Source organism: Colias philodice, chromosome 11, assembly GCF_061535455.1.
Source record: "Colias philodice isolate Cphi_HAF_F1 chromosome 11, ilColPhil1 Martin Lab GWU primary, whole genome shotgun sequence".
Taxonomy (NCBI): Eukaryota; Metazoa; Arthropoda; class Insecta; order Lepidoptera; family Pieridae; genus Colias; species Colias philodice.
In genome coordinates, this window is record NC_143096.1 from 4,182,138 (window position 1) to 4,209,649 (window position 27,512).

Genomic DNA, 27,512 nt, shown 5'->3' on the forward strand with positions numbered 1-27,512 from the left:
ATATGTAGGATTATAAATAACGGCAATGGTCAACATAAATCAAGTCCCTTATAATCATTTTAAAAAGATAACTGTAATCATGATTGTTCAAATGAATTACTAAAACGTAAAACTATTCGTATTTGTACCTGAAATATAATAAACGAATGAACCAGATTAATTTTAAGCGTTGCATGCAATAATTTCGTGCATAAACACTGAGATCGTAAATAATCTCATAAATCGCGTTTTTCTAGTGTATAAAACAGTTTCCGTAAACAACAAAGAATCTTGAATCTTGTGAAGGAGAGTGACAGTGTTAATGCATAATATATTGTAACGAACAAAAATAACGAGTAGGTATTTTGGACGTGTTTTTCGTACTTGAAGATCGCAAATGGAGCTTGGGAAAGTGATTCAATAAACAACAGAAATTGTATCATATCTTTTGTTTTTACCTCGTGACGTAACACTTTAGTATCGGAACCAATTTAGTATCACAAAAGGCACTTAGATTCCTTGGAGGAATTGAATAACCGCTAGTTTATCAGGATTGTTAAATAATGAATAAGACAGTAGATAAGTTGATCACATTTATTCTTAAACGTGAGCTTGGGTAAAAGTAGATTTATTATTGCTATGTAAATGTAAAACACTTGAAATTAATAGTAGAAATTATAATAGCATTGCTGTGCATTTAATCAAATATAACAAGTAACAAAAACTTGAAGATATAATCGTGTCGTTTATTAATTTTACAAGTAAATATATTTCGAGTTGAGTGGCCAATAAATCTTATTAGCTATATGGTGAGTGTAGTTAAAGTGCCTGCTTATTGTGCTTTTATTTTGTTTACCTTGTTTTATTCGAAGTTCAAGGACAGTAGAGTCTCTCATGATGTAGAGTTTTTTACTCCTTACTTATTTACGATTACATTAAGTACATACATATTTCTAATAACAAAATAAATAACAACTAAGATATACATTCAATATGAATTTCGCCTGAACAGAGCATAGTTTTATAGAGTTAAAACCATACAAAAGCACATTGATCGGTATGGATTGTAGTGAGTAATTAATATGAGTGAATATTTTTCTTATTAGAACAAAAAACATTATATTTAGAAAAATAATTAAATAAATTACCTACATGAATTTCACTAGGCTATATTTCTGCTTTTGTGCCAAAGAATATGAATTATGCACACCAGCTATTGCAACCGAAATTTATAAATTAAACGTAGCAATTGTAATATAGATTCGGATGCAATGCAACAAATCGCAATTTCACGTTCTGCCACGAAATAATTGACAGGCATTCGTTGCGTTACAACATTACTCGCAGGATTCGCATTCATTAAAACATTATCTACTCCACATAAATAAGATCTTCGTAACGCATGTCATCCGATGTTCAAAACGGTCGGAGCGTGAAGATCCCATTCATAACTCGATGATGAAAACGCTTCGGAGAATAATCCGAAGCGTGTAAGCGTTTCGTAAATTTTCTTCGAGTTTCATAGTTATCGGTTATCACGGGCGACGCTCGGAGCGCGCGATGATCGCACAGTTGATGTTCGCGCGTCGGTGAAGACACATCCTGCCAGTCACTAGCGCCAGTGACTTGTGCGAACTTTGCGAGTGATATAAACGATTTCGTATCGGTTGTGACACGCCGGTGGTTTTATAAAGGGTGCGTGGTGTTTATTATTTATAAGGTTAAACTGTTAAAAGGTTAAGTTATAAACGGATTTTTTGAAATTATGTAATGAAATTAAAATGTATGCTTTCTCTGCATAACGATATGTATATAGGAACGACCGCATCAAAACCGCTGTCCATGACGAATTTTATATCCGACTTTACATTACAATGATTTGAATGTACAAACTATTATAAAAATATGTTTCATTGTAAATGTCAATGTTCTGATAATCTTGTTAATATTAAATAATATTTATAAAAAAATAATTGGCTACCGCATTAACTATCAAAAACAAATAAGAACTTTATGTCATTGTTATAATATAATTTATACTAAACTGTTTTTTCAAGAAAATGTAGATATTATGTTATAAATAAACATCCAAGTTCTAGAAACAATGATAAGAATATTATTTGAATGCGTACCTAAATGAAATAAAAGAATGCAATGTTAAATAAATATGCAATAGCTGACGTTATCGCAAAATTCTGCAATTTCTTCTAGTAAAACTATAAAATGTGTGCCTATAATGCAAAACTATACCATATAATTTTATCGAGTAGAGTCAAACGTGTTTGTCGAATCTCAATTTTTTTGCCTCTTGTGGATCTGAAAAACTAACCCATCAAGGAAAAATTATAATATGTGCTTTGATTTATGAATTATGTAAATATTCTACGGTAAAAAATTCAAGGCAAGAATTAATATGTGGCCTATTTAGATTTATATTAATGCAAATTATGGAATGAAGTAAAAATGTAAATAGCAATTATTTTTAATTTTCGTTTTTGCACTAAGTGTTCAAGTTGTGAACAATTCTGCTCACTTATTTCGGTTATGTTAAACTCTTTGCTAATAATAATACTATACTTTCATATTAGTATGAAAACATGCGCCATAATTAAATTTCTTGGAGTAGTTATTATATACCGGGAAAATATTTACATTATGAGGGCACATTAGTACATGGCAATGCGTTTGTGTAATGCATACGCTGTTTATTCAGGAAACCAGACTTTTACGTATAACAAAATGTTTATTTTTAACTTTAAGAAGTGTAACAATAACATTAGATTTTGCAGATATACCTAACAGTACTTTAAAATTATACATAGCATATCAAATTTATTATTAAGTTCATAAATTTTTTTAACCACGTTACCAAAAACCTCGGAACTACTAATAATGGATATGTAATTGATGTATTAAGATTCACACGTATTGAGGTTATAAACTGTATTGTATGAAATGTGTATTCATGTTTATTTATTTGCTGAAGAAATTGATCACAAATACATAAGCACTAAGTTTGTTTGAACTCATGAATGAATAAATGCGAATGTTTAAATTCGATTAATATGCTCAACGAATTCATTATTTGTGATTGATTTATTGCTTTGAGCCTCCTAATTTTAATTCGATTTCGCTTTTAAAATATCATCGATAGTATAGAACGTCAAGTTCAGAGTTGTGTCATAGGTAGTTGTTTTTAGTAATTTTAATATAACTTTGACGTTTATTTTGTAGTTTCAATAAATATAAGGAATATAATAGGTTATAGTCGAATAATACGAATTTTGTAAATAATTCGAGTGACCTTTACTGTAATAATGACTTAATCTTTGGTCACAAAGACAGCGATATAATTTGGAACTCCAATTAAAATACCATGCCAGAATTATTGATAATATTTTTGCGTTATTCGGAACTATACTTAATTACATATTATCGTATCGATAAATCGGTATTTCAACTCCGCAAAAATAATTTAAAGTTGTATGATATTGACGGGCTTATAGAAACAGCACAACGTGGAAGGAACATGAAAAAATCCCATGAAATTCTTTATTTTTTTTATTTTTAACATCATCTGCAAAGTTTTATATTTGTTGAGTGAGGAAAATTCATACTAAATGCGTATAACAACGTAAAAGGAAAAAAAATAATAAAATTAATCAAAACAAACAAGACATGATACCACTGAAAAAAAAAACGGTTTATAATGTTCAAGCATTTAGCATCAATTTAAAGAAACATACATTGAAAAACTTGTTCTGCAATACAAGATCTAAAACATTCATAAATATCTATTTTATAGAATCATTGATTCGTTCACGGTGCATTTAGATTCAACGAACATAGAGTTAGAGCAAGAGCAAGAGCATTCTTTCGTGATCTTATAGTGTAAACGAAAACTCGTATCAGTGTGGTAAATGTTAAAAATATGTAATGACGTTTCAAAAGTGCTTCTAAAAGAAGTAATTGAATAAATAAATGTTTGAGTTTGAGTTTGAGTGTTGTTCACTATTAGAACATTGCATATAATGTTTTCGAACGCTCTAAGAACAACGAAAGAATGCTCTACGCCGTTACATTAAAGTAATTTGACATAGTGGGGTTAGAATGAGCATCATCTCGTTTATGTTAAAATGCTTCGTAAATGCTGCGTTACATACCTACTATGAATATATAAATAGTATAATGATTCTAGGTTTAATAAAAAGCTGCCACGTATGCTTTTGCTATCGCCAATCGTACATTCTATTCTTTTTAACAATAATGGTTACTTTTAACCTAATCTGAAATCCTTGATTGAAAGTTGTTCTTATGTTCTACACGTAAGACGTTGACAGTTGGCATAGATAGTGTATAAATAAGACTACAAAGAATAAGCGGCTTCTTTGACATTATAATTGTACGTGACTAGAAAATTATGGTCAATTTGACCTCTTGACGACTGCGAAGAGACCAGTAGCATTTGTTACAGAATAAAAATAAATTTAGATTTGTAACAAGTCGATTTTGACTTTTAAATACATAGAGTTAAGTATCTGTAGTAGGTACTTCTTTACCTACAATTGTAGATCTCATAATTGCAAAACACTTTCATTTGAGTGAGAAGAACGTCTCAGGCTTAAGTTTTGCATAATATTTAACGTTATCTAAACTTAAGTATCCAATACATGTCTGTGATCCACGACAAACATACACGAAAAAAGTGTTCCTTAACTTTTTTAATATGCTTTTCGTGATGACTGATGCAAAGATGTTAAGTTTCATTATAAACTTTCCGCCCGCGGCTTTGCCCGCGTTTTCAAAGCAAAACCCATAGTTTCCGTTCCCGTGGGATTTCCGGGATAAAACCTATCCTATGTGTTAATACAAGTTACCCTCTATGTGCTAAATTTCATTGTTTTCGGTTCAGTAGTATTTGCGTGAAAGAGTAACAGACATACATACATACACATACATCAATCCCACAAACTTTCGCATTTATAATATAAGTAGGATCTACTATATTACATAGAATATGCACAGTCATATCTACTTCTAAATTGAAGATGTTTTTTGTCGCCCCTCATCCTGTCTGACCAGGAAGTAATTAAACATCATCAAGGGTTTTTATCTAAGAAAAACGACTTCATAAAACATGTAATTAGCAAGGTCATTAGTACTTAAATAGCGTATTCATTATAACGACTCTAATTCACCGATGCATGTCTTTGTTTGATATCATCTTAGAATTGTATTATGTATCTTATAGAGTTATTTAATATCATTGTAAAGCAGTATATTAACTCGGTTATATTTATTATATACATAATATTATGTATGAGGTGTTATTTAATTACCTTATCTGATATAGAATAGTATATTTATGGCGGATGTCAGAGCTTATTTAGGAAAGCACAATTTAATAATAATGATTGATTAACTGTATATTAGGAGGTCTTAACAGTTACGAGAATAAGTTGCAAAACTTCATATTTATAAAAATAAATATTTAGAGCATGTCCTTCCTTATAAATTTAAGATATAAATGTATAAAACTGCAATTGCCGTATAAGTTTTGATTACATCGAAGATAATAACGTGAAATAACGGACGAATTAACATAAATGGCTTTATTAATGTTTATCATTATATTTTTAGGCAAATTATTTCATGAATTAATTAACACTGTCCTTTACCACTTATTCATATTTTAAGTTATTCATATCGAGTAACAAAAGCAATTTAGATTCTTATTTTTACAGATTAAATCTTGATTAAATTTTAAAATATAAAACAAATTTTACTGTTTTTCCTAAAGTCATTTGTGTAGTTAAATTTATCGTATTTTGTTTTTGTATCGGGAATCGATAAAAATATAAATGTAATATAATACCTACAAGTCGTTTAATATTATAGAGTATGTGTATTTATATTTTCTAATGAATAAAAAAACTTGCCCTCTGTATGTCTTTGCGGTAGTGTTGTAAAAAGCTACAGTCATGGTCAACAATTTTTTGCGTATTGGTCATATGGTTATTGAACTTATTATTTAAGTCGTATATGGCCAAAGACGTAACATAAGATATACATAATATGTCCACATAAGGTAGGCACTAATTTAGATTTTGACATTTATATCATTATATCATACAGTATTCTTCATTTAATAAATCGATCCATAAAGTTAACTATACTCTTAAAGCCGTCTACTCACGTACCTGACGCGGGGGCAATATTAGAATTGCACCCTTAATTGCCTCATTAATTGTGATGTGTATAGACAAGCAGGGACAATTTTTGAATTGGCCTCTTTGGCTTATTAATTGCTCCAACTGCCGTGCAACCGAGATTGTCCCTGCGGCAGGTATGTGAGTAGCCGGCTTTAAGAGTACCTATAGTTAACTTTTTGGCTCGATATATTTAATAAAGAATACTGTATGAGACGCTTTATAGTACCTATATACTAGATAGTTACATTATACGCTATTAGGAATACTCTTTATTTCTGTTAGATTACATTATTATTTAATTATTGCTGTTATTAGGTAAAGGATAAAAGGATTTAAAAATTACACTCAGAAAAAATATTTTATCATATTATAATGATAAAATCTTTTTTATTACAAAAAATCAATTTAATAAATTGCGTATAAATATAAATTCCTAACATTCTTCAAAACAGATTATGTTCATTATGTACTAAGGTAATTATCGACACCTGCTATATCGTTTATTTTTAATGGCATCTCGCACAAGAGTATGCAAAACAAACAATTATTAGTAATAATAATTCAAAATACTATTTATTTAAAAAGGAAAATAACGACTAATCCTTGCAAATAAAATAAATGAGAAAGTTTTTTTGTTAATTAGACGACTGCGAAAGAATCAGGGGTATTCGAGAGTGTGTATATATATTTCTTTGGCACGCCCTACGCTCTACATCCCAAACCGCTGGACGGATTTTGACAAGTGTCGTTGTAATCATCAGATTTATGGAAGTGACATAGGCTACAATCTACATCAATTAGCAGTCATTATATAATTTTAGCATAATTCTTATAAGTAATAAACTTTTTTTTATTTGCTTGTCTTTCTTTCATGTCAATAGGAGCGATAGTATGATATGATTTATGTGCCTTGTGAGGAGGCTAGAGAGCGGTATCTGTACACTTTGAGAGCAAACATCTCATACCCGTGGGAATTTCCTATGATTCTCTAAGAGGGTCGTCATTGAGTGGAAAAATCACTGTAGTATCAGAGATTTAGAGTTCGAGGTCGGGCAAAGAGTTCTTATAAGATTTTTTTATAGGAAATTCACATAAGCAACTGACCATTTGAATAAGTTTAGATATGGAATATATTGTAGTTTCCTTTATATGTATGTAGCATTTAACAAAGCGACATATTCCTTGAATAAAATTTTACGATACATTTTCACTATCGAACCTATTTGGTTGGAACTTTATCGTTATTTCCCTATTGGGTTTATTAGTATTGAAGTGTCGATAAACTTTTAAAAGATTTGTTCTATGTAATTATTTTCGGCATTATTAGTATAATTTCAAAGAGAAAAATCGTTTTCTCGTAATTAACAATCATAAAAATACATCTTATTTTGACGTTCTTATGTTTTTCAATACTTTTGTTATGAGAACATAAAATAGGACAAAATATCATGTCTTTGATACAACCGCATTACATAATGCATAATCAATACTTCCATTAACATTGGACTCCAACTGACACCGACATTCAATATCTATCTTTACGATTCAGTTACTGAAACCTTCACTGTGAGACATGGTCTAAATGCTATAATAGTATCACATTTCCATATTACAATATATAATTTCAATGTCAATAGAAAACATTCATTAAGAAACATATAAACAAAAATATCTTAGATTTTAACTTGATTACGTTCCTTTTGGGTAGGTAATTTAGATTTAAACTTCTTTATACATGGCAGATCATTTATAAAATTTTAATTACGTACTTCGAGTCTCTTAGTCATTTATAAAATAACGAGCATCCAAAAGATTTTCCCACAACATTGCAGTACCCTTATATAACGTTAAAATGGCCAAATACGGGTAACATTTCTAGAGCTCATTGTTTATTTATATCTCACGTTTAAAATCTATTAGGACAGTACACCTTTTATGGGAGATATTGGATAGCTTTTCACTGTAATGGGAAAGTAAAGCCTACTATCTAGACAAAGTTATTTAAATTAGTTACAAGGCAGTGAGTGTACTTTTGTCGCGGTAACATGCTCGGCGATGTAGCTGTCAGGACTAAGGAATTATGTACGTCTTCGAGGCTCCCTTTCACAATTCGATACATTTGAATATAGGAACAAACGTGACTGAATAAAAACGATTGAAAATATTGGTTAAACAATTGCTTATTGATTATTGATATTTTATTGCGCCAGGGAATTGAGTCTTGATAACATATACAATATATATGTGTATTTCTTGAATAATACAAAAGTAAACGTCACATAGGATTCAAGGCGTCGCAAGAAAATCGCCTAATATTGAAAATACTTTTGATGTGTTCTTGTTTATGCCCAATCAAATGAATATTAAAACCAAACTAAATACTTATTACAAAATTATTTTTGTGTCTGCTTATCTAAGTCTAAAACAATTAAACGTATGGAAGGGATTCGCATTTAAAATTCTGCCCTCGATTTTTATTCAAGCCAAATTAGTAATTGCTACAATTGGACTATTTCGTGGCTATTTATTGAAATAGTAGCACAGTTAAATTAAGATATCAAGCCTGTCGATCAATTATTAATAAAAATTGCAGTACCATATAATTTAGTACACTCAGTACTATAATTTGAATGTTCACGGATAATGAATTAGCGAGGCAAGCTTTTGAAAGCCGATATTATGTGGTGATTATCACGCAATCATTTTACTACATAATTGTATTATATTGATTGTAAATAGTGTTATAAAAGTTTATTAACGTGCATTAATATTCTTTGAATATGGTGATGGTTGAACAGAGAGTTTCTATATTACATCGCTAGGTACTTAGTTAGTCAAGTTGTTGAATTAATGAATTAAAATGTTTCTCTTTCCCAAATGTTTATGCTTCTACTGTTTATATGTAAGTAAACTATTACTATTACAATACTATTGTGTGTAGTCAAGCATATATGTCGTTTATTGCGTAAAATTTTTCTAAATGTTATAATTAAATATTTTTTGAGTTTTATTAATAAAAATGAGATATCATTTTCTAGTAATGGATAAATTAACGATTACTTAGTAGATACAAAATTAAAGACTACTATTATTTAAACCCAACATTTAGTAGCTGGCACTTATCAAATAATTAAATATTAATAATTCATTTCTCTATTTACTAAGCGTTAGTAATTCGAAGATGTTGTTGTACGAGTAACATAAATATTCTGACTAATAATAGATAACTTGTAATAATATTATTATGTAATTTATGTTGTAAACGTAGTAAATAAATAAATTTACAATTTAGAAACACGAGCCATAATTTAAGATAAATGTTCAGGTTAATATTTAATACAAACGGTGTATTGAACAAAGGTATTGAAATTGATATTTATTTGTTGTGAGTTCATGTAATAACAATTAACAGCTTGTTATTAATTTAGAGTTGGGAAAAATATTAATGTACCAGAGAGTATTAGGTATTTTTGTTCTTATATTTTAAACATATTACTTACTTAATTAGAATTCAAATAATAAACTTTGTAAGACGAAAACCTATCGAAACAGTAGGTTTACCTAAATAAAATATCATATAATATAATAAATGTATAATGTATATACTAGATATATTTATAAAACGTATTTGATATACATAATTTTGCTCTACGAGAAGTTCACTAGTTTAACGCATAAATGTTACTACATTTATAAACATTATCTGTTAATCAATTTGTATGTACAAAATACAATTTAAATCAAATTACAATCGTTACCGCAATTCGATTAAGCAAATATTTAACGGTTAATATGCAATAACACGAAGTATATAGTTCAAAGTTGAACCATAAATTGAATGTTGAACCTATTTATACAAATGTATCCAATTTATACGTGTTTACGCCTTAAATAAGCTCTTAACTGGATTATTGCCTCATCTCATTCCATCGCTATGGTTGCTATGGTTACTCCTAATTTCGTCACATCTTTAAGCCTACGACTTTGCATTAGAGATAATCAGAAAGTTGCAACAACAAAATAATAGGAATTAAATTCAATGCTATCATTCTATTTAATATGTGGCTTTTAACATCTGTCAGTATTATTATTGAGTCAGAAATTGAGCCGCGATTGCCTGATTTAACTTAGTCAGAACCTATACCAACTTACTCTTTATATTAACGCAAAGAATATTCGCAAATATGAATCAAATTCAAAATAAAAAGCACGACGTAGTATGCAAGACGCTTTTGCACACTGCTTAATTTCTAAGGCACGCCATTGCAAACAATATAAGGTTAAAAAAAATTAAATCGATTCAAAGCTTAGGCGGTAGATACTACCTGTTTTAAAGTACCTAATAAGAAAGTATTTCTTTAAAACTGTCATAGTAATTATAGTCATGCTCAACCACTGGGGATATTATATTAAATAATAACAGTCATTATTTAAAAGTTGCTTTATATTACTTGCGATTTTCGCAATTTTGGCTTGTGAGGAAATTTTAAAAACAGCTTAATCAAAGGGAATCAATATTGAATAAGAGCATAGTTAATTATGAAATTACGTCATTGGTTATTAGTTATAAAAAATAGAGTGTGAGTAATATTTAAGTATAGGCTATGAAAGTTCAGAATATCTATAGTCATAAAATAAAGAAGTTAATAAACAATCTTTATCTCTATACTTGCTGTGCCCCACGGTTTTACCCGCTCCTGTTAGTCTAAGCGTGATGTTATTCTCGATAAATGGGCGAAACACCGAAATAATTTTTCAAATGTGACCAGTAGTAGTTCCTGAGATTCGCGTTCATACACACAAACTCTTCAGCATTATAATATTAGTATAGATAGAAGTAATTCTGAGGGAAATAATTATTTATCGAAGCATAAAGCTTAATCATCAATAGAACATTAATTGGCAGGATAGAGCTTATAATTTGCCCTTGATGCGGTTTTTCTAATAACTTTTAAGTGTTAATATCTGTTCAATCGTAATTAATTTTAGTGCCACTCAAACTGAAACATTGATTTTAATTACTCCGCTGATTTATGAGGTTATTTCAATACACATTGTTTATAATATGTTGGACTATGCCAATTTTTATTGTATGATCAAATAATTTATTTTTATCTAGAATAGGATTTAAATACCTATTTTATATAGATGATGAAAAGACAGTGCCATCGTAGCCATGTTGTGTACTCGAAATAGGTTTTCTAGATTTTCAGAGCAATCAATACTAAATTGCTCCTTGCTAACTTTATTTTATGAATGTATGAAATGTCTTGATATTTTATTTTAAATAAATTTATTTTCAAGTTAAATAATTCCGTCCGTCACACTCCTAAGTAATTCTGTCCATTTCCAAACTCTGTTGTATCAAGCCTGAATCGATCTTTGGGCATAATCTACTCTCTTAAGTATGTATCTCAGAATGTAGATTGTTTTCGTAATTAGCACAATCAAAAGAAAAAACTTACTTTTGCATAAAATCTGGATGCTTACATAAATGTCTATACTATGTCTAACCACAGGAAACTCGTGAGTCACGTCCCGTGGAAATACCTGACATATCATCTAAATACAATCATGCAATACTTAGTACGGGCATTCCTTGTAACGTCTTTGAAAGGTGTAATACAGATGCGAAAGAGTTAAATTGTAAGTTTATTTATTTATTTATTTATTGAAAACAAATTTAAATTATCTCAACGATTCACCTAGTATCTATTATTTAAAATATTTTTGAAGTGAAAACTTCTTTAGCGGCGTTGGGTATAAAATCTTAAACTCGCGTCAGGACACGTGGCCTGATCGAAAAAGCGTTAAGTTTCCGTTAAGATGGATGTTTTTTTTAAGCCCTTATATTCCATGCGTAAGGCGGATACCATTCCAAAATATCAAACATGCTGAACGTTAATAATCAAGTTTTCACTTCTGCCGGCACTCCCGGAGTGCAACCCGTCTTTTTTTTTAAGATTCATAGTTCATAATTTACGTTTATTTATTTAAATTAATATTAATGACTATAAAATGATTTGTGTTTAGTCCACTTGCAATTATTTCTCTCTCTTATCTATAGGTATGGGAAAATACTAACTCAATTAATTTTTTACTATTAATGCAAATCTATTCGAAAATATTACTCATGTAATTACGAACATAGATGCATCAGATGTAAATGAAACTAGGAAGATTGTCGAATGAGCCGTGTTAAATAACACTCAATGAGTTACATTCAGTTGTGTGGTAAGATAATTTATCATTAGAAGATTTATCTGGTCTCAGTGTGAAATCCTTTTATTCAATACGTTTTGTAAGCCATGACACATAACGTTACATTATATCATACTAGAAATGTACGTGTCAGATAATGGGTCGGAATTATTACTATTTTTAACAATTGGTTCTACTTTTCACGTGGTATTTAATGTGCCGTAATAAAGAGCTTTTACAAGTCGAAACACGGTTGACGTTACAATTAGTATTAACTTTGCAATTATGATTTAATTATCAAATAGATCAATATTTTAACATTTATGCAATATAAATATTTAACACAAGTAAGACTTGATTCATACAATTTATAAACATTTTTCAAGCTACATTTAATTAATAAAGTTGTTATTCTTTACAGAAAATGACAAAGCATTACTCAATGATTGTGTTCAAAGCAAAGTGCTTGTTCTAATTCTTGCATTGCGTAGAATGCCACAAGTATCCATTATATGCTAATTGAAAGACGACACGTAAAATTGCTCAAACAGCATTACAAGGATCCACTTAAATTAGATTAATTCTTAGCTCATAATAACAAATTTACGTTTGAGCAATTTGACGTTAGCCCCGTTGTCAGCGTTGTGACATTCCAAAAATGATGGCATTCGTGGCATTCGATCCAGATTGACGTAAGACATAAATTCCTATTGTTTCTGTAATCTATCTTGCATCAATGCCTCTATTATCTATCTTTCGTGATTTTTTATTGTGCAGATAAATAACCGAAATAAGTCAATTCATTACATCAAGTCAAAAAGATGGACGCGTCGCGAATTTTAATCCGATTGCGTGTTACTTACGATGCAACTATAGCACTCATTGTTTAAAAGAATTATAACACGCGGAAAAAAATCTTATGTACGATTTCTCAAATATTCCATTTCGTAAGTACCTACCCAAGAATGTCGTGATAGGTATGGGATGAGTTTCGTGCAACTGGCGTGTAGAATTCTCTCCGCTAAACTGAAATATTACAAAACGTGGACAATAATAATTGAGCCTATTCGATTGCCAATGCATCTGACCTTTGGCCTCTGTATGGAGATAGCGTTAAATGTTTACTAACTGCTAGGTGATTACGGTACGTGCATTATATTATATGGTTGCAAAAGCTTGGAAGGAGCGGTATAGCTTGTTAAATTCGCGTTTAATTAAAGCAAGTACATAAGTGATGAGTCGGCAGGCTGTTATTACATTCTGCACGTGTTCTGTGGTCGTGTTTGGCTCGATTAAATAATAAACAATCGTGCTACAGCGATGTGCTATACAGTATACAGTATACGTAACTTCGCTTGACCTCTATGGCCGAATTGTTGAGTAACTGCAATAATGATGTGAATTCAATTTTATTACCTATAGTTTGTCATTTACTTATGTAGGTTAATTCCTCGTAGAGTTAATTTTTTGCTGTGATTTGTTCGAGAACTAGTGTTATATAATTTTAAAATGCACTCAACTGCTGGTAAATTTAAATTAAATTTTGTTGAGCGTTTATATGAAAAAAATTGAGATTAGCTTATTCCATAATATAAGCTGATATAGGAGATTTGGATAATTTATTATTAGCAGTAGTGGTAATGTTATTAGTAAATTAGAATCGCTTATTAAATCTACTTCAAGGCTTATGCATTACCTAATTTACATGAATCGAATATTTATTACTAACAAAATATTATTGGGTATCATATAAAACATCGTTAAAATACTTAGTTAAAAAATAATTTCCTCAAGACAAATTTAAAATATTCCTTTAAAAAAATATATATTTAGCCGAATTTGAATTGTTATTGCAATAATCCAATCACTCTATTGGGTTAATGCAAGCCTCTCAAGAGGGTTTAACAACTACGCTACGCAAGTACGAGGTAGCAGATAGCACATATCTTATTTCTACTTCTAACCTATATTTGTTTCCTCACCAAGTTTTCTTCCGCTGATAAGTGGTAGAACATTATCATAAATATCGCCCTTAAATATTAAAATTAACCGTATTTATACAAAAAGTTTCAATCAAGGTGCATCGCATTACGCAAGACGCGTTGACCGTGAACTCATCAACAGCTGTATGTATGTATGTATGTACATTGCAAGTTATTAATAACCAATTGTTATGTAAATGATATTTAATGAGTACTAAAGATTAATTGATTGTTAAGAATGGATTTATTTGTAATTGCGATTCAAAACAATCAATAAATAATTATAGTACTGATTTATATTTAATTACTTTTATGATAAATGAAATATATTATTGCATTATTTTACAGTGCCTTTACTGTTATAAAATGTAACGTATTCTGTAGAATCATTTCATAACTAAATGGTATATTCGAATGACGAAAGCTCATAGCTCTAAGCTTATACTATGAAGCTTTTTCCCATACTGAAGATTGTAAATTGTTAAAGTATACAATTTTACATGTGTTATTAATTGGAGTGGATATAATGTAAGTAACTTGACTAGTAACTATAATAATCGATGTATTAAACATGTTTCTTGGAAAATAAGGCGTTTATCTGGATTCTTCATTTTATTATTCCACTTATATTTTAAGATAATAATAAGTAAAGACTAAGATAGCGCTTTGAATAAACAAAACACTTTACTAGAGGTACCTTCTCTTTCTTATAAAGAGATTAGGTACTTCTTAAAAGTAGTTGCTCGTTCTTAAACGAATATGGAAGTGCATGACTGATCTACTTGGATATTCCAATAATGTTTTGAAAAGCTGTCTTGTACACTCTTTCCAATTTAATATATTTTAAATCTTAACAGCAAAATTACAAACTTTGTAACAACAGTTGATCAGCTAGGTATCAAGGCAGCTTTTTGTTCAAAAACAGATTAGCAAGCTACTTTATAATAATATTTGTAATCGATCTAGCTCAGATAGAAATTGATTACTTCCCTGTTATAAAGGATCATTAATAAAATCTGTTCGCAATTTGGTCTCATAAAGGTCAAAGTATGTGTCATATTTAAGTGAAAATAAAACTAAATAAAGGTTGTATAATCAATTAGTATAAAACTATTATGATTTAAACTAATTGATTATACAAAAAAAAAAAACTTAAATTGGCTTCTAGAAAAAAACAACAATAGGTACAATGTAAAAGACTATGCACTAACTGAAAACTTCTGTTTACTAAAAATAACAAAATCAGAAAAAGCCTTGATAATTTACAATTTTTATCACGTCTTCTGGGAAAAATTTTAGTTAGAAATAAAAAAGAAAAACGTTGAAATATGAGAGTAGATTTATATTATAACATGAAAATATTCACCAATCGACTAAGTGTCTAGGTGTTGACTAATTGAGTATTACACTAGATGTTTAGTGACTATTTAAAGTTTCATACAATTATATGGTTATTTTTGATTGATTTATTATTTAATACTAGCATTTAGTACAATTACAGGCGATTCACGCGTATCAACTATCAGACAAGGTGATAAAGAATTTCCATTGTTTTTACATGGATATAAGGCAATATTTAATATTTATATCAGAATGGTAATGCACTAACCTACCTTGTATACCTCAATGCTAATTTGACATGTCATATTATAAAGAACTGGCTCAGAATAATAAATGTTTTATAGCTTACATTGTAAGCTCTTATCTATTGTAATATCAACGTTACATTGGTGCATATTTCATAAGATTTATAAACATCTAAGAGTCCCAGTAGTTAAGTACCAAATTTTCAAAAATTGATTATTAGATAATATCTACTCGTTAGAACCTTAAAAGTTGGATATCATTGATTACTTTCTATCCAATTTTAGATTCTTAAAATATGTATTTTTTCTCATGAATATAGAACATATTGAATGCAGAGGTTAAGCTTTTAACGTTTTAAAAAGATAAAACACAAACATCGTCTCCAACATAAATTAACATACGCGATGTCAATGCCAGATCATCTTGGTCTCGATTAACCTTGCAGTTAAGTGATGTCATAGTAATTACGCTCGTTTTTGTTTTAATAATAATTCTCTTTGAGTTAATATATAGGTAAAGGTTGGGGCTAAGGACTTGATTCGAATTCTAAGTGTATGCTTATTTATATATTTTGCGTAATCTTCTGTGCAACATCTTCTGCGATAATGCGTTGATTTTTATATCGATTAGATTTATCGAAATAATGTACCTTCCTTGCAGCCCGATATAAGAGAGTAACTAATTTGAATCTAAGTGTATGTTAATTTATTTATTTTAAGTAATCTGTTTGTGTTAGTCAATTTTTTTAAGAGCAAGATCTTCATATCGATAAAATAACGAACCTGTTTGACAGTCAGAAATTATAGAGTTGGTATAAAAATGTCATGAACTTTAAGCAGAAACTTTAAGCAATTATATAAAATTTTATCTGTCTAGTTAGTTTTCTGACATGACAGTCTTCCGATTAATACATTAAATTGTCAAAACAAGGTTTTATTACAGGTTTTAGCTTTTAAAGATGACATTTAACGTAATTGTTCTGATATTTAAGAATTATGCGTAAATTATTCATTTTGCTGCCCAAATCAATGACGAAGAATATGTCGAGTAAACCAGTATAATCAAAAATGAAGTCCACATTGATTTATTGATTTACATAATATTGTATTGATATTCGTTCTAACTCATTTCTAAGAATCTAGTCTTAATTAATTCATAAATATAGCACGCTACTTGTTTATGCTAATTTATTACGTGGTAATTTGTTTGTGGAATTGTCAGATCGACGTCATAATCTTGTTACTGCAAATAATTAAATTTTCATCAATATCATTAAATTATCATGTGTACAAGCTTTACTTCCTGTCTGTAACACAATCTATACTAATATTTTATAGCTGAAGAGTTTGTTTGTTTTAACCCGCTAATCTGAGGAACTATTGATTCTACTTGAAAAATTATTTCGGTGTTAGATAGTCCATATATCGAGGAAGGCTATCATCACGCCAAGACCAACAGGAGCGAAGCAATGCGGGTAAAACCGCGGGGCACAGCTAGTTGTTTATTATAGTAACCTTCGATATTTTTTATCCCATTTTGGAAGATGATATTTCCGACTTCTAGATACCAAAAAATATATGTGTAAAAAGGAACTGGAAAAGGTGCAAAACGAAGTATATATTTTAATTATAATTATTTAGAAGAAGATTAAAATACAATCTTATAACGAGATTAATTTAACAGTAAAAGTACACGATTAATTATATTTTTATATCAGTGGAATTCATTAAATGTATTCTTTGAATTTATCTCATAGTCATGCAGGTTCCAATTATAGTTAAGAATAATGTTAGATATTCAATAAAGAAAGAAATCGACGATAAACAATACGAAGCTGTAACTACCTACAGCTGCTTATAAAACATAATTAACATACTGGAAACTATTTGAATAACCGATCTCGTAATTATTGTACTCAGCTATGCGACTTAATACGCGTAGGTGTATTAAAGAAAAAAGTAAAACGCAATTTGTTTTTCTTAGAAAAATATTGAACGTTAAGTTTATTTTTATGTTCGGCGTAATAGATTGTATAATTCTAAAACCATCTGCATTTAATTAACCTTGACGTTATATTCTACATTTTAAATATAACCAAATTTAAGTTCAATGACACATCGATATTTGTTGAGACGTTCTAAAAATGCAGATATCGTTTACAAAATAAAGTTTATACAGAATTGGCAGCAAAAATGCATTTCACAAGCGTCCCTACAAGGAACACTGAGTTATTTCATAGAGACGCATAGGTATTTAGAAATTCAATTTATGAGTTGGACGCTCTTTTAGGAAAATATTCTACACGTATAGCATGTCTGACTTACATCTGCATATAAAGAGTGGGTAAATTAGCAATAATTGATGATACGTGATTATATCGATTACACGTAACTAATAAGGTAACTGGTTTACCAATTAGATCAGCGATGTCCTATTTTAAGGCAGATTTATATAAAGTTAACATCAGATCAATAATATGGTTTGGTGATTATCACGAGATTGATAATCGCCCGGAATGCTGTTGATTAAAGCAATTAAAGCCGTACTTGGTGTTGTAGGTACTGTTGTATGTTTGGCATTTGATCGGAATATTGTTCAGGTGAATGGATGTTTTTATGGCTTTTCTGAAAGGAAATATTTAATGTGTTATCTCATTGATTTCTGGGTGGGATTTGGTATGTTATCTGATAAGAAACATGTAATATTCATTATTTATAATATCATGTAACATTAATTAATTATATTAGGTTAATAGTATTTAATAACGAAGAGTCGATAATGAAGCATCATTTCAATAAACAATTAATGATAAATTTATAAGATATTTCTTCGTATAAAAAACTTGATTTGTTATTTAAGAAGAGCCTAATTGGCTTACCGCCTCCTTGGTACAGTGGTTAATGCGTGAGTGAAACAGATGTAGGTATAATGCATCTGCCCCTTGGCCCTTACTGTACTAGGGGACATGGGATTTCACTTTTTTAAATTGGCTTACACTTCCTCTTGACCCGTGGCTTATTCTAAGAAAAATTATGTAACAATGCGAATTGTACAGGATCATTAAAAAGTTGCCCAATTGTGCTTAGAAGTACATATTATGCACAAAGGTAATCATTAAAAATACTACCAACGTCAGAATAACAGCTGATTACAAACACTACGTGCTCGGGTGCTCAGAATTAGTTTAACACGTTCGCGGACAGTACTGGTTTACAGGTTGCAGCTACTGAGACACTACTTTTTTTCATACATTGCCCAGGGGCGTAGTGTCACAACACATGGTTAAAAAACCATATGATATGACAGAACGGATATAGGCGTAAACGTCGTAAGTACTCAGCGTCAGATTCATAGTCACCATCATCAGCAAATGGGTATGGACTCGATTCAGGGGTAGACGCTGCATCAAACAGGTCTTGAAGACGTTTTTGTTCTTTTTCGAACGAGTCTCGAGACGCCATTTGCAAAAATATTCGTTACAAATTTAGTTCAACAAAATCGTGTTCACAACAAACAATAGCAACATAAATATGTTGTTTACATAAGCAACTAGACTTGAATTAGTACATCCAGTATGAGTAAAACAATTAAATTACGTTGGAAACAAAATACTCAATTTCTAAACAACAATTCATACGCGGCACGCGGGATCACCGCAGCGGCGCAGTACTCGACTAACCGTATGCAAACATGACGCCCACGGGCGTAGTGTGCACGGGGAGAGGGGTAAAAAAATATGAATGTATGCGTGGAAGTACCTTCCTTTGACGAATTTTTGTAAATAATGCAGTGACAGTACAAAAGTCGTAATTATACCTGTGATGACAGTACAACATGCCGTTCTTTATGATAGTATGAAAAATCGCTCGTCGTTTGGCGTACTGATTTTATGCAAGTAAAAACTGATACGTCGACAGACGTACTGTCGTATCACTTTTAGCTGTCTAGACGCCAGTGGTCGTTACTGTCCGCGAACGTGTTAATATTGAAATAGTTTGGAAAATCCAAAAGTGCACGCCTCATAATTTTTTTTTTAATAATTATTTATTAATTATTATTTTTGTTTATTTAATAACAATTAAACCACATCGAATCAGACCCTGAAAAATGAAAGGGTTTTATTCCTGAGCATACTCAAGCGTAAGAGAAAAAAAAAGACTCGATTAGTAAAGTATTTCGGTCGCTATCGTGTTAACAAGAAAATCCTCCGCACATACAGACACACGGACGTCCAAGACAGAACTTTTTTAAACTGTTTTTTAACTAGTTTAAATAACAAAAATGACATCAAAAATATCATGAATGTTAAAAATAGTGTTTTTTCTTAATATGTGTGTGTATGTATTATCTTACAAGTGCAATGTATGATACATAAAGACATTTTAAGTTTGAAAAATCAGATGTTTTGCGCGAAGTGACAGTAGTACCCACCTCAACGCTTCGCTTAGGAGGCGTGCAATACGCGTAGCTAATAAGGAACGGGTAATTTTGGTAACGATTTAAGGTGTACGTAGAACGCGCCGCAGTCGCATTCGAATTCTTAATATGCATATAACATATTTTTGTGGTGCTACACCTTGCAAGCGACGGGCCGAGACGGAGCCGGGAAACAAATGATACATTAATTCTATATTCATCCATCGACATTTCAACGCTGTGCCCCGTCCGGGCCGCGGCCATGCACAGCCGAGTCAAGCTTGGAAACACTTCGTACAAAAAAATATACCTACTTTCAATAACGTTTGATCGAACCCCGGACGGGGACCAATAAAGAATCACTGCAGTACCATTAAGAATTCGAATGCGTCAACTGCGGCGCGTGCGGTGCTGCCCAAGTCTACGTTCACCTTTAGTTTTATTTTATTGTAGTTCCAAGTTCTGAACAGACTACACAATACATTACATAAAAAAAGTCGACTTTCACATGAACCTTAATTAGTGTTGTATGGTTTTAGAATATTGATAATAGGATAGTATTTATATGTAATTTTTTTTGTTGGGATGCGTATTTATATTATGTTGTTATAACAAACACAATTATTTGGAGCTAATATCAACAAATAGGAACATGATTGCAAACAATATTGAAATTTAGTACGGTTAATTTACATTAATTTGAATAAACGATTTCCGCTACCATATAAGGAACCATGTCTGTCAGTGGTAAAATAATTTAACTATTTTTTATTTCTGAGAGCGTTTACCCCACATTATTGTGAAACAATAACAGGGGTTAATAGCCCCGGTGAACGCACAAGGATATCATATACTTAGGTATTTTAAGCAACGTACTATTATATATAATATTTTTTTTTTTTTATATAGAGATAGTTAGGAGTTAGAGTGACAATTTTCTTTGACTACGCGAGGAAAGCCGTTTGCGGAAAGCTATTCATAAAAAATAAACATTCGACAGTTACACTATAATATAATAAAAAAGGGGTTGACCCGGCGCGATCTTTCTAAGCCTTAATATCATTCTTAGCTTCTATAATTATATTAATAAACGAAATAATTCAAAACATTTTAATAGATTGAAATAAAAGACATATTGCTGAAACATTAATTGAGTAGCAAAAATTTTATAGTTTATGGCTTCATGAAAACATTGAAAAAAATGTGTTTGGATTAGTAGGTTCGCATTAAACTATTTTCTTATTTATAAATTATTTTCTTTCCTCATTATTAAACTTCTACGAGGTTCAAACAACAAAATTACTTATCTATGATATTGACCACGATATGTATAAATTTATATTAAAATTCATCAAAGCGTTGTAAATTGAATATGAGTAGCATTGTGAAGACAAATTTTATTGACATACTTATCTATTATGCTGGAAACAATCTCGAATACAATAAGTTAAATGTTACGAATAACCTTAGTAATATTATCGATGTATAAAATCTTATATTATTATGCGAAAGGGGATTGTAACACATGATTTTGAAAATATTAAGTTTTTTAACCTATTTGTGATTTTTTCGTGATCCAGACAATGTGTTGCGTCATTTAGTTAGAATTAAATTCTGTCATTAGAGCTTTTTATTTGTATATTGGTACCTACTTATTTTTCGAATCTAAATCTATATAAAGTTGGTATATTTTTAGTTTAAATTTTATTTAGAATTATTGTTATAGGTATACTTTTTTACAGTTTGAAAATAAATAAAAAAAGTAAAAATAAGCTATTTTGTTAATTATCACACATCTAACTTGTTATCACGGCATAAAAACAAATCACGGTCACGTACATTCTTCATACAAATGAGATTCTATAAAATGATAATTAATTCGATCAGAAACATAGTTTCATAACACTAGTTTAATATAATATGCAAACGTGTACTGTCCTTCAATCCAATATACATCAATAAAAGGCTTTATCAGATGCGAAAGTCAAGAATCGTTGCATAAAATTATGTCATCTGTAAAATCTCAAATTTCAACATTATTATGTCTACTTTTTTTGATTAATTACTATATTGGTTTTTGAATTATTCTATTTAAATAAAAATGCCATTAAGCGTAATAACTAATAACCATATACATAATATAATTCGGCTTCATCTCAACCCGTTACATTTTTGCTATTTATCAATGTTGCAGAATACGCCATAAATTAAATGTTAATTACACTATTAACATTTATTCATTTAGTGCAAAATCGGCTATTATGCTATAATTCGATATATTATGGTATAAACTATAAACCTAATTCGTGTAATTACGATCAAAATATTTTATAGGTATATGATTTCAATTTTGGAATTATTTGCTCTAAATATTAATTAAAGGTTCTCAAAGATAGATATACGTTAATTAAGTCGGTTGCGCACATTAAGCAACATCGCCGTGTCTATCTCTGTATAATCTGTGGTATAATGTCGGCTATAACACATTATATCATACGTCAGGCTCTATTTACGCAGAGAGTGATGCGTACGGGATACTCGCCGGTTCTCCTTTCTTTAGTATTTCATAACACCGTATTTCTCGAATGTTCTGCCCAACAAATTATAATGGAAGCGAAGATAATGACACTCTATTACTCCCAAGAGTCCCAAGTACATCAGATAATATTATATAAATGTAGCCGATAATGAAGATTGAAGCGCGTGCACGCGTTATATGCACGATTACTGTGAAATCTATTAGCTGTAAAGACATGTTACTGCTGTTGCAAGACATTAAAAATATTATGTAGTTAGTGTTTTGATTAGTTACAATCACTGCTCAAATTACTAGTGATTCACTATGTCTTCGGGTTGAGGAAACTTATATTAGGTGTACAAAATACAAAGCCTATATACATGTGTTTATACTTTATACCCTGACATTTAATCGCAAATCTACATTATAAAAAATGATTTGAAATTTAGATTTAAAACAATTACTTGAAACATTATTTCAATAAACGACTGTTTTATTACCAGTATCCGGTGATTCCAATCTTAAGAGCAATGCTTTATCTTTATTTTTGTTATGGCATTTAACTTTGGCAATTACTTTTAGCGGATAGTCAAACTATAAAATTTCTAGGTCGAAATAATGAATTTGAAAACGAGCTAATCACAATCGCTTTTATTCTATAAAAAATATACTTGTTATATCGATTTGACATTCATTTAGAAGTTGATGTTGGAAGAGTAGCGTTTTCAACCTTCTACCACTCTCCGTTATTGAATAAAGATTTATAAAAATACTGACCTACAATAACAATAAGTTTATAATTATATTTTCTTTTTGCAGGTCAACAAGGTGAATGAAGAAGTAGTCTAAAAAAGAACCAGGCACAACATGAAACCCTCAGTAAAATTTCAGGTAAGGTTTCTAAAAAAAATAAGTTTACTTAACTGTAGTAAGAATATAGTACATCTTTAAACAAATATTGCTAAATAGGTATTGCTGTTATAAAACGTTCTATTCCAAGAGAAAGATCGTACAGATATAACCGAATACACTTTAACTCATGGATTATCAAGGCGGATCAAGCAATACCTCCTTTTTCAATGTAGTTTAGAAATTTACAAGAATAGATGAATACAACTATTACTTATCTGCTAATCTACAAATAGATGCGCGGGTTAAATCATAACCTTTTGATTGATGAACATGACAGACATTGTTCTGTTTACCAAAAATAGATCGTAGAATGTGAATGTTAGATCAAGAAAGGAATATTGACTGAGCTTAGACTGTGAGAAGCCAAAACTATAATTCATAAACTCTTCTGTTTGTTACTACACAGTCAAATAAAATTTTAACAACGCAATGTTTATTACAACTTTAATTTAATCAAGATCACCGATAAAGCGTAAGATTTAATAAAGCCGTTGCAAATTATGGTTCACGCAAACTAGATGTGCTAACTTCACAAAAACAATGGGGATTGTTGTTATAATTCTGTAGTTTATTGATGTAACAAATAGACAGAATCTGAGATATATTTATTATAATTATAACCATGGTAAAATAGACTTAAAGGCGTAAATGGATTCATTATATTTAGATAAAGACGTAGATTCGACCTTTTGTTTGAAACAGATGGTATCATAAAAGATTTTCAACACTGAATTGTATTAAGGCCTCGTTTAGTTTCTGTAATCGTGTAATTTTCAAAGTGCATTTCAACATGCGTAAATAATAGAATATTTTATCGTTCTAATTTGTTACTGTTGTAGATTATTTACAACTAAATATAAGTTTTGTAAGTCGTAAAATTTTTATGTAGGAGTATAATCCAATCTATATCTAAAAATATATTTCAATGAGCACCGGTTCCATCCGGATTAACAAAGAGTTAAAACAAATATAAAATATAGCCTGTCACTCAAGAATAAGTACATTTAAGCCGAGAGATACTGACAGAAAATATAACCGACTAGACCGCCCGCGCCGGTACCAGCGCTCTGACCATCCTTTTTCTTTTTGTCATTGCGTGGAACCGCCGCCCCTGAAGAACCGCCGTACTGGTACAGATGACCCAATATTTTGCGTCTGTATCTCCCGACCTATTTCTACGGGTGTAATTTTCAAATTAATCAAATTGTAAAAAAAGAAAAATCCTCTTATTATGCTAATTCATCCTATTTGCGCATACAGGATACTTTATAAGTATGTAGATATTATTTCTAGTCATTATTAGCCTTGATTAGGTACGTGAAATCAGTTTTTGTTTTGATATAATTTTTAATGAATTGTTTATGGTTCGATCGTCCGTTACATTATAATAGTGCTTTATTTGTAATCACTAATTACATATTACTAACGTCTAATTGAACGCTAATGTTTAACTAGGATCTGAAGAAATAAATACTCTATGTAAATATATTTTTATTCACACAATTTTAGCATATCACTAAAAATCACATTATTATAATAAACACGTTATTATATGAATTTAAGCAGGTAAAATCACACTTGATACGATAAATTCTCGAAAAATTTAGAAATGGAGATTATAGAAATGAATATCTTATCCAATTTTTTGTAACATTATTTTAATACGACTTTTCTGACCATGTTTCATTCTACACGTCACCAGATTTGCTCTAACGTGTTTCATAAAGCTGGCCCAAAAAATTCAACAGCTCTGTCTATGTGGACATGGCTAGGCTGAAGAAAGTGACATCATACGTTATTTTGCTCGGCCAAGCCTCGTACATACCACTACTGACCGAGCTGCTACGCGCAGCAATTGCTTCGTGAGGCTGCTCGCTCTAGAAAGCAGCCCATACACTTAAAGTATACACACAAGTATACACACTTACATAAATAGACTATTGGAATAAAACAGAACTTTATTACTTTGTTTCAAGGTGTTGATTTGCCTGGTGCTATACACATCCTGTGTACAAGCAATCATGGTGAAATTCGGCACGAAGGGAGGGCCGATCGAGCCGCCGACGCCGGAGCCGCAGCTGCCGCAGCCGCGGTCCTTCCGTGCGCCCGCGCCGGTCTGGGAACAACGGTCGGATGACGCACCAGACCCTAACGCTCATTGGTAAATAAATAGACATAAATGTCCTATGACTTGAAATAATTATATATAAAAAAGTATTAAGATCAAATTTCCTTAAAATATGGATAATCTTATTATACCATTTTAATACAATTGCCTTAAAATTTACCAGTCAAACAGATTTCGAAAGTGGTCACCTCGAACCTTACTTCTTTTTCTCATTTTACTTCTTTTAATATAAATTATATCAGCCTGTAAAAAGTTCTAATAGCAGTTTCGTATAATTAAAAAAAATCTGCAGCAAAAATCATTTGTGTAGTATCAATAAAAAAACAGTATTTAGCACTTGAATATTATTAATTTAATATCAAAATCGTATTGTTCACAGGCGCCCCTTCATCCCACAAGAGAAGTACACGCAAATCTTCATTAATTCACCAACCACGACCCCACCACCGCAGAACAGTGCACAACGTTTCGTCAACTCCTACAGACCTACCAACCAACCAGCTTTCCAACCAACTAACACTCAGAACCAATTCTTCCACCCTGGTCAAGTTTTGAGCTCCCAGAGCCTTCCTGGCATCGGATTAAGATACTTCGCTCCCTTTAATGTCCAACAAAACACAGTATATAAGCAAGAAGATGCTAAACATAACCAAGTGGAGACTAACCATATTGATAGTGCGAGAGACTCATCTAGCGATCTGCTCTGGAAGTATGAAAAGGATGCAGTGCAGCGGAACCTGAGGCACACGTTGGAGGTAAGAAAAGCAAACAAACATATTGAAAATACTGTTCTCAAAATTAAAAATTTTGCAATTAGGGAAATAAATCATTATTAGAAATAAATAAATTAAGGATTGCCATATTCCATTTCAATATGTTAGCATCAAGTTAGCAATCCACTACAATATAGTTTTGTATCAAATTAAAACAAAGTACCTAATGACATTTCTATATTCCAGAATTATTTACAGAATTTATGATCAATAACAACTGATTGATCCTAAACTCTGTGAATGGATCCAACTTCCATGATTACTTAAAATTATTCTCGTTTATAATAATAATTATAACACTTGTACATAAACATAAAAATAATACAAATTTTTTCAGGCAACCGCACCAGTTGTATACCAGTGGCAATGGCCGGCGTACGTCCAACCTCGGCACTAAATTAAGATAATCTAAAACCTTTGTTATAACCATCGCAGTAACTCCTCACATTCCCAATAAGTACTTAATAGTACTATTATAACCACGATTAAATTGGAAGGTGAACATATAAGGCAAAAATTATGCTTGTAGAATATAATTTTAGCAAAAATGGGAACTATCCGACTATATATGTAACGAGACCTTCACTCGCTTTGTTGTGCTATAATGGAATCTTAATGGCTTTTAATATTATATTCATGAAGGAAGAAGTATAAAGGAGTCACGAATCCCAATGAGTCGAGGCATGACAAGGCAACAATTATGCGAACTGTGATGTTCTAGATTTTATAATAGTGTTAAATAAAAGTGCCAGATATTATATTATAAATACAACTACTTTTGATCACTTTTCCAATATGTTAGTA

The 27,512-nt window shown here is 30.6% G+C and overlaps 2 protein-coding genes across 2 annotated transcripts in view; one reads left to right on the forward strand and one right to left on the reverse strand.

Moving 5' to 3' along the window:
• The window catches only part of LOC149484467 (band 7 protein AAEL010189-like), a 277,474-nt gene that overhangs the window by 69,892 nt on the left and 180,070 nt on the right, over positions 1-27,512 (reverse strand). The gene's annotated exons all lie outside the window — the stretch shown is intronic.
• Positions 1,516-27,116, forward strand: GV1 (nuclear protein GV1). Its single transcript, XM_089700609.1, has 5 exons — positions 1,516-1,674; positions 23,715-23,786; positions 25,784-25,968; positions 26,315-26,690; positions 27,046-27,116. The coding sequence occupies exons 2-5, from the start codon at positions 23,763-23,765 to the stop codon at positions 27,103-27,105; spliced, it is 645 nt and encodes a 214-aa protein (XP_089556735.1). The 5' UTR covers positions 1,516-1,674; positions 23,715-23,762; the 3' UTR covers positions 27,106-27,116.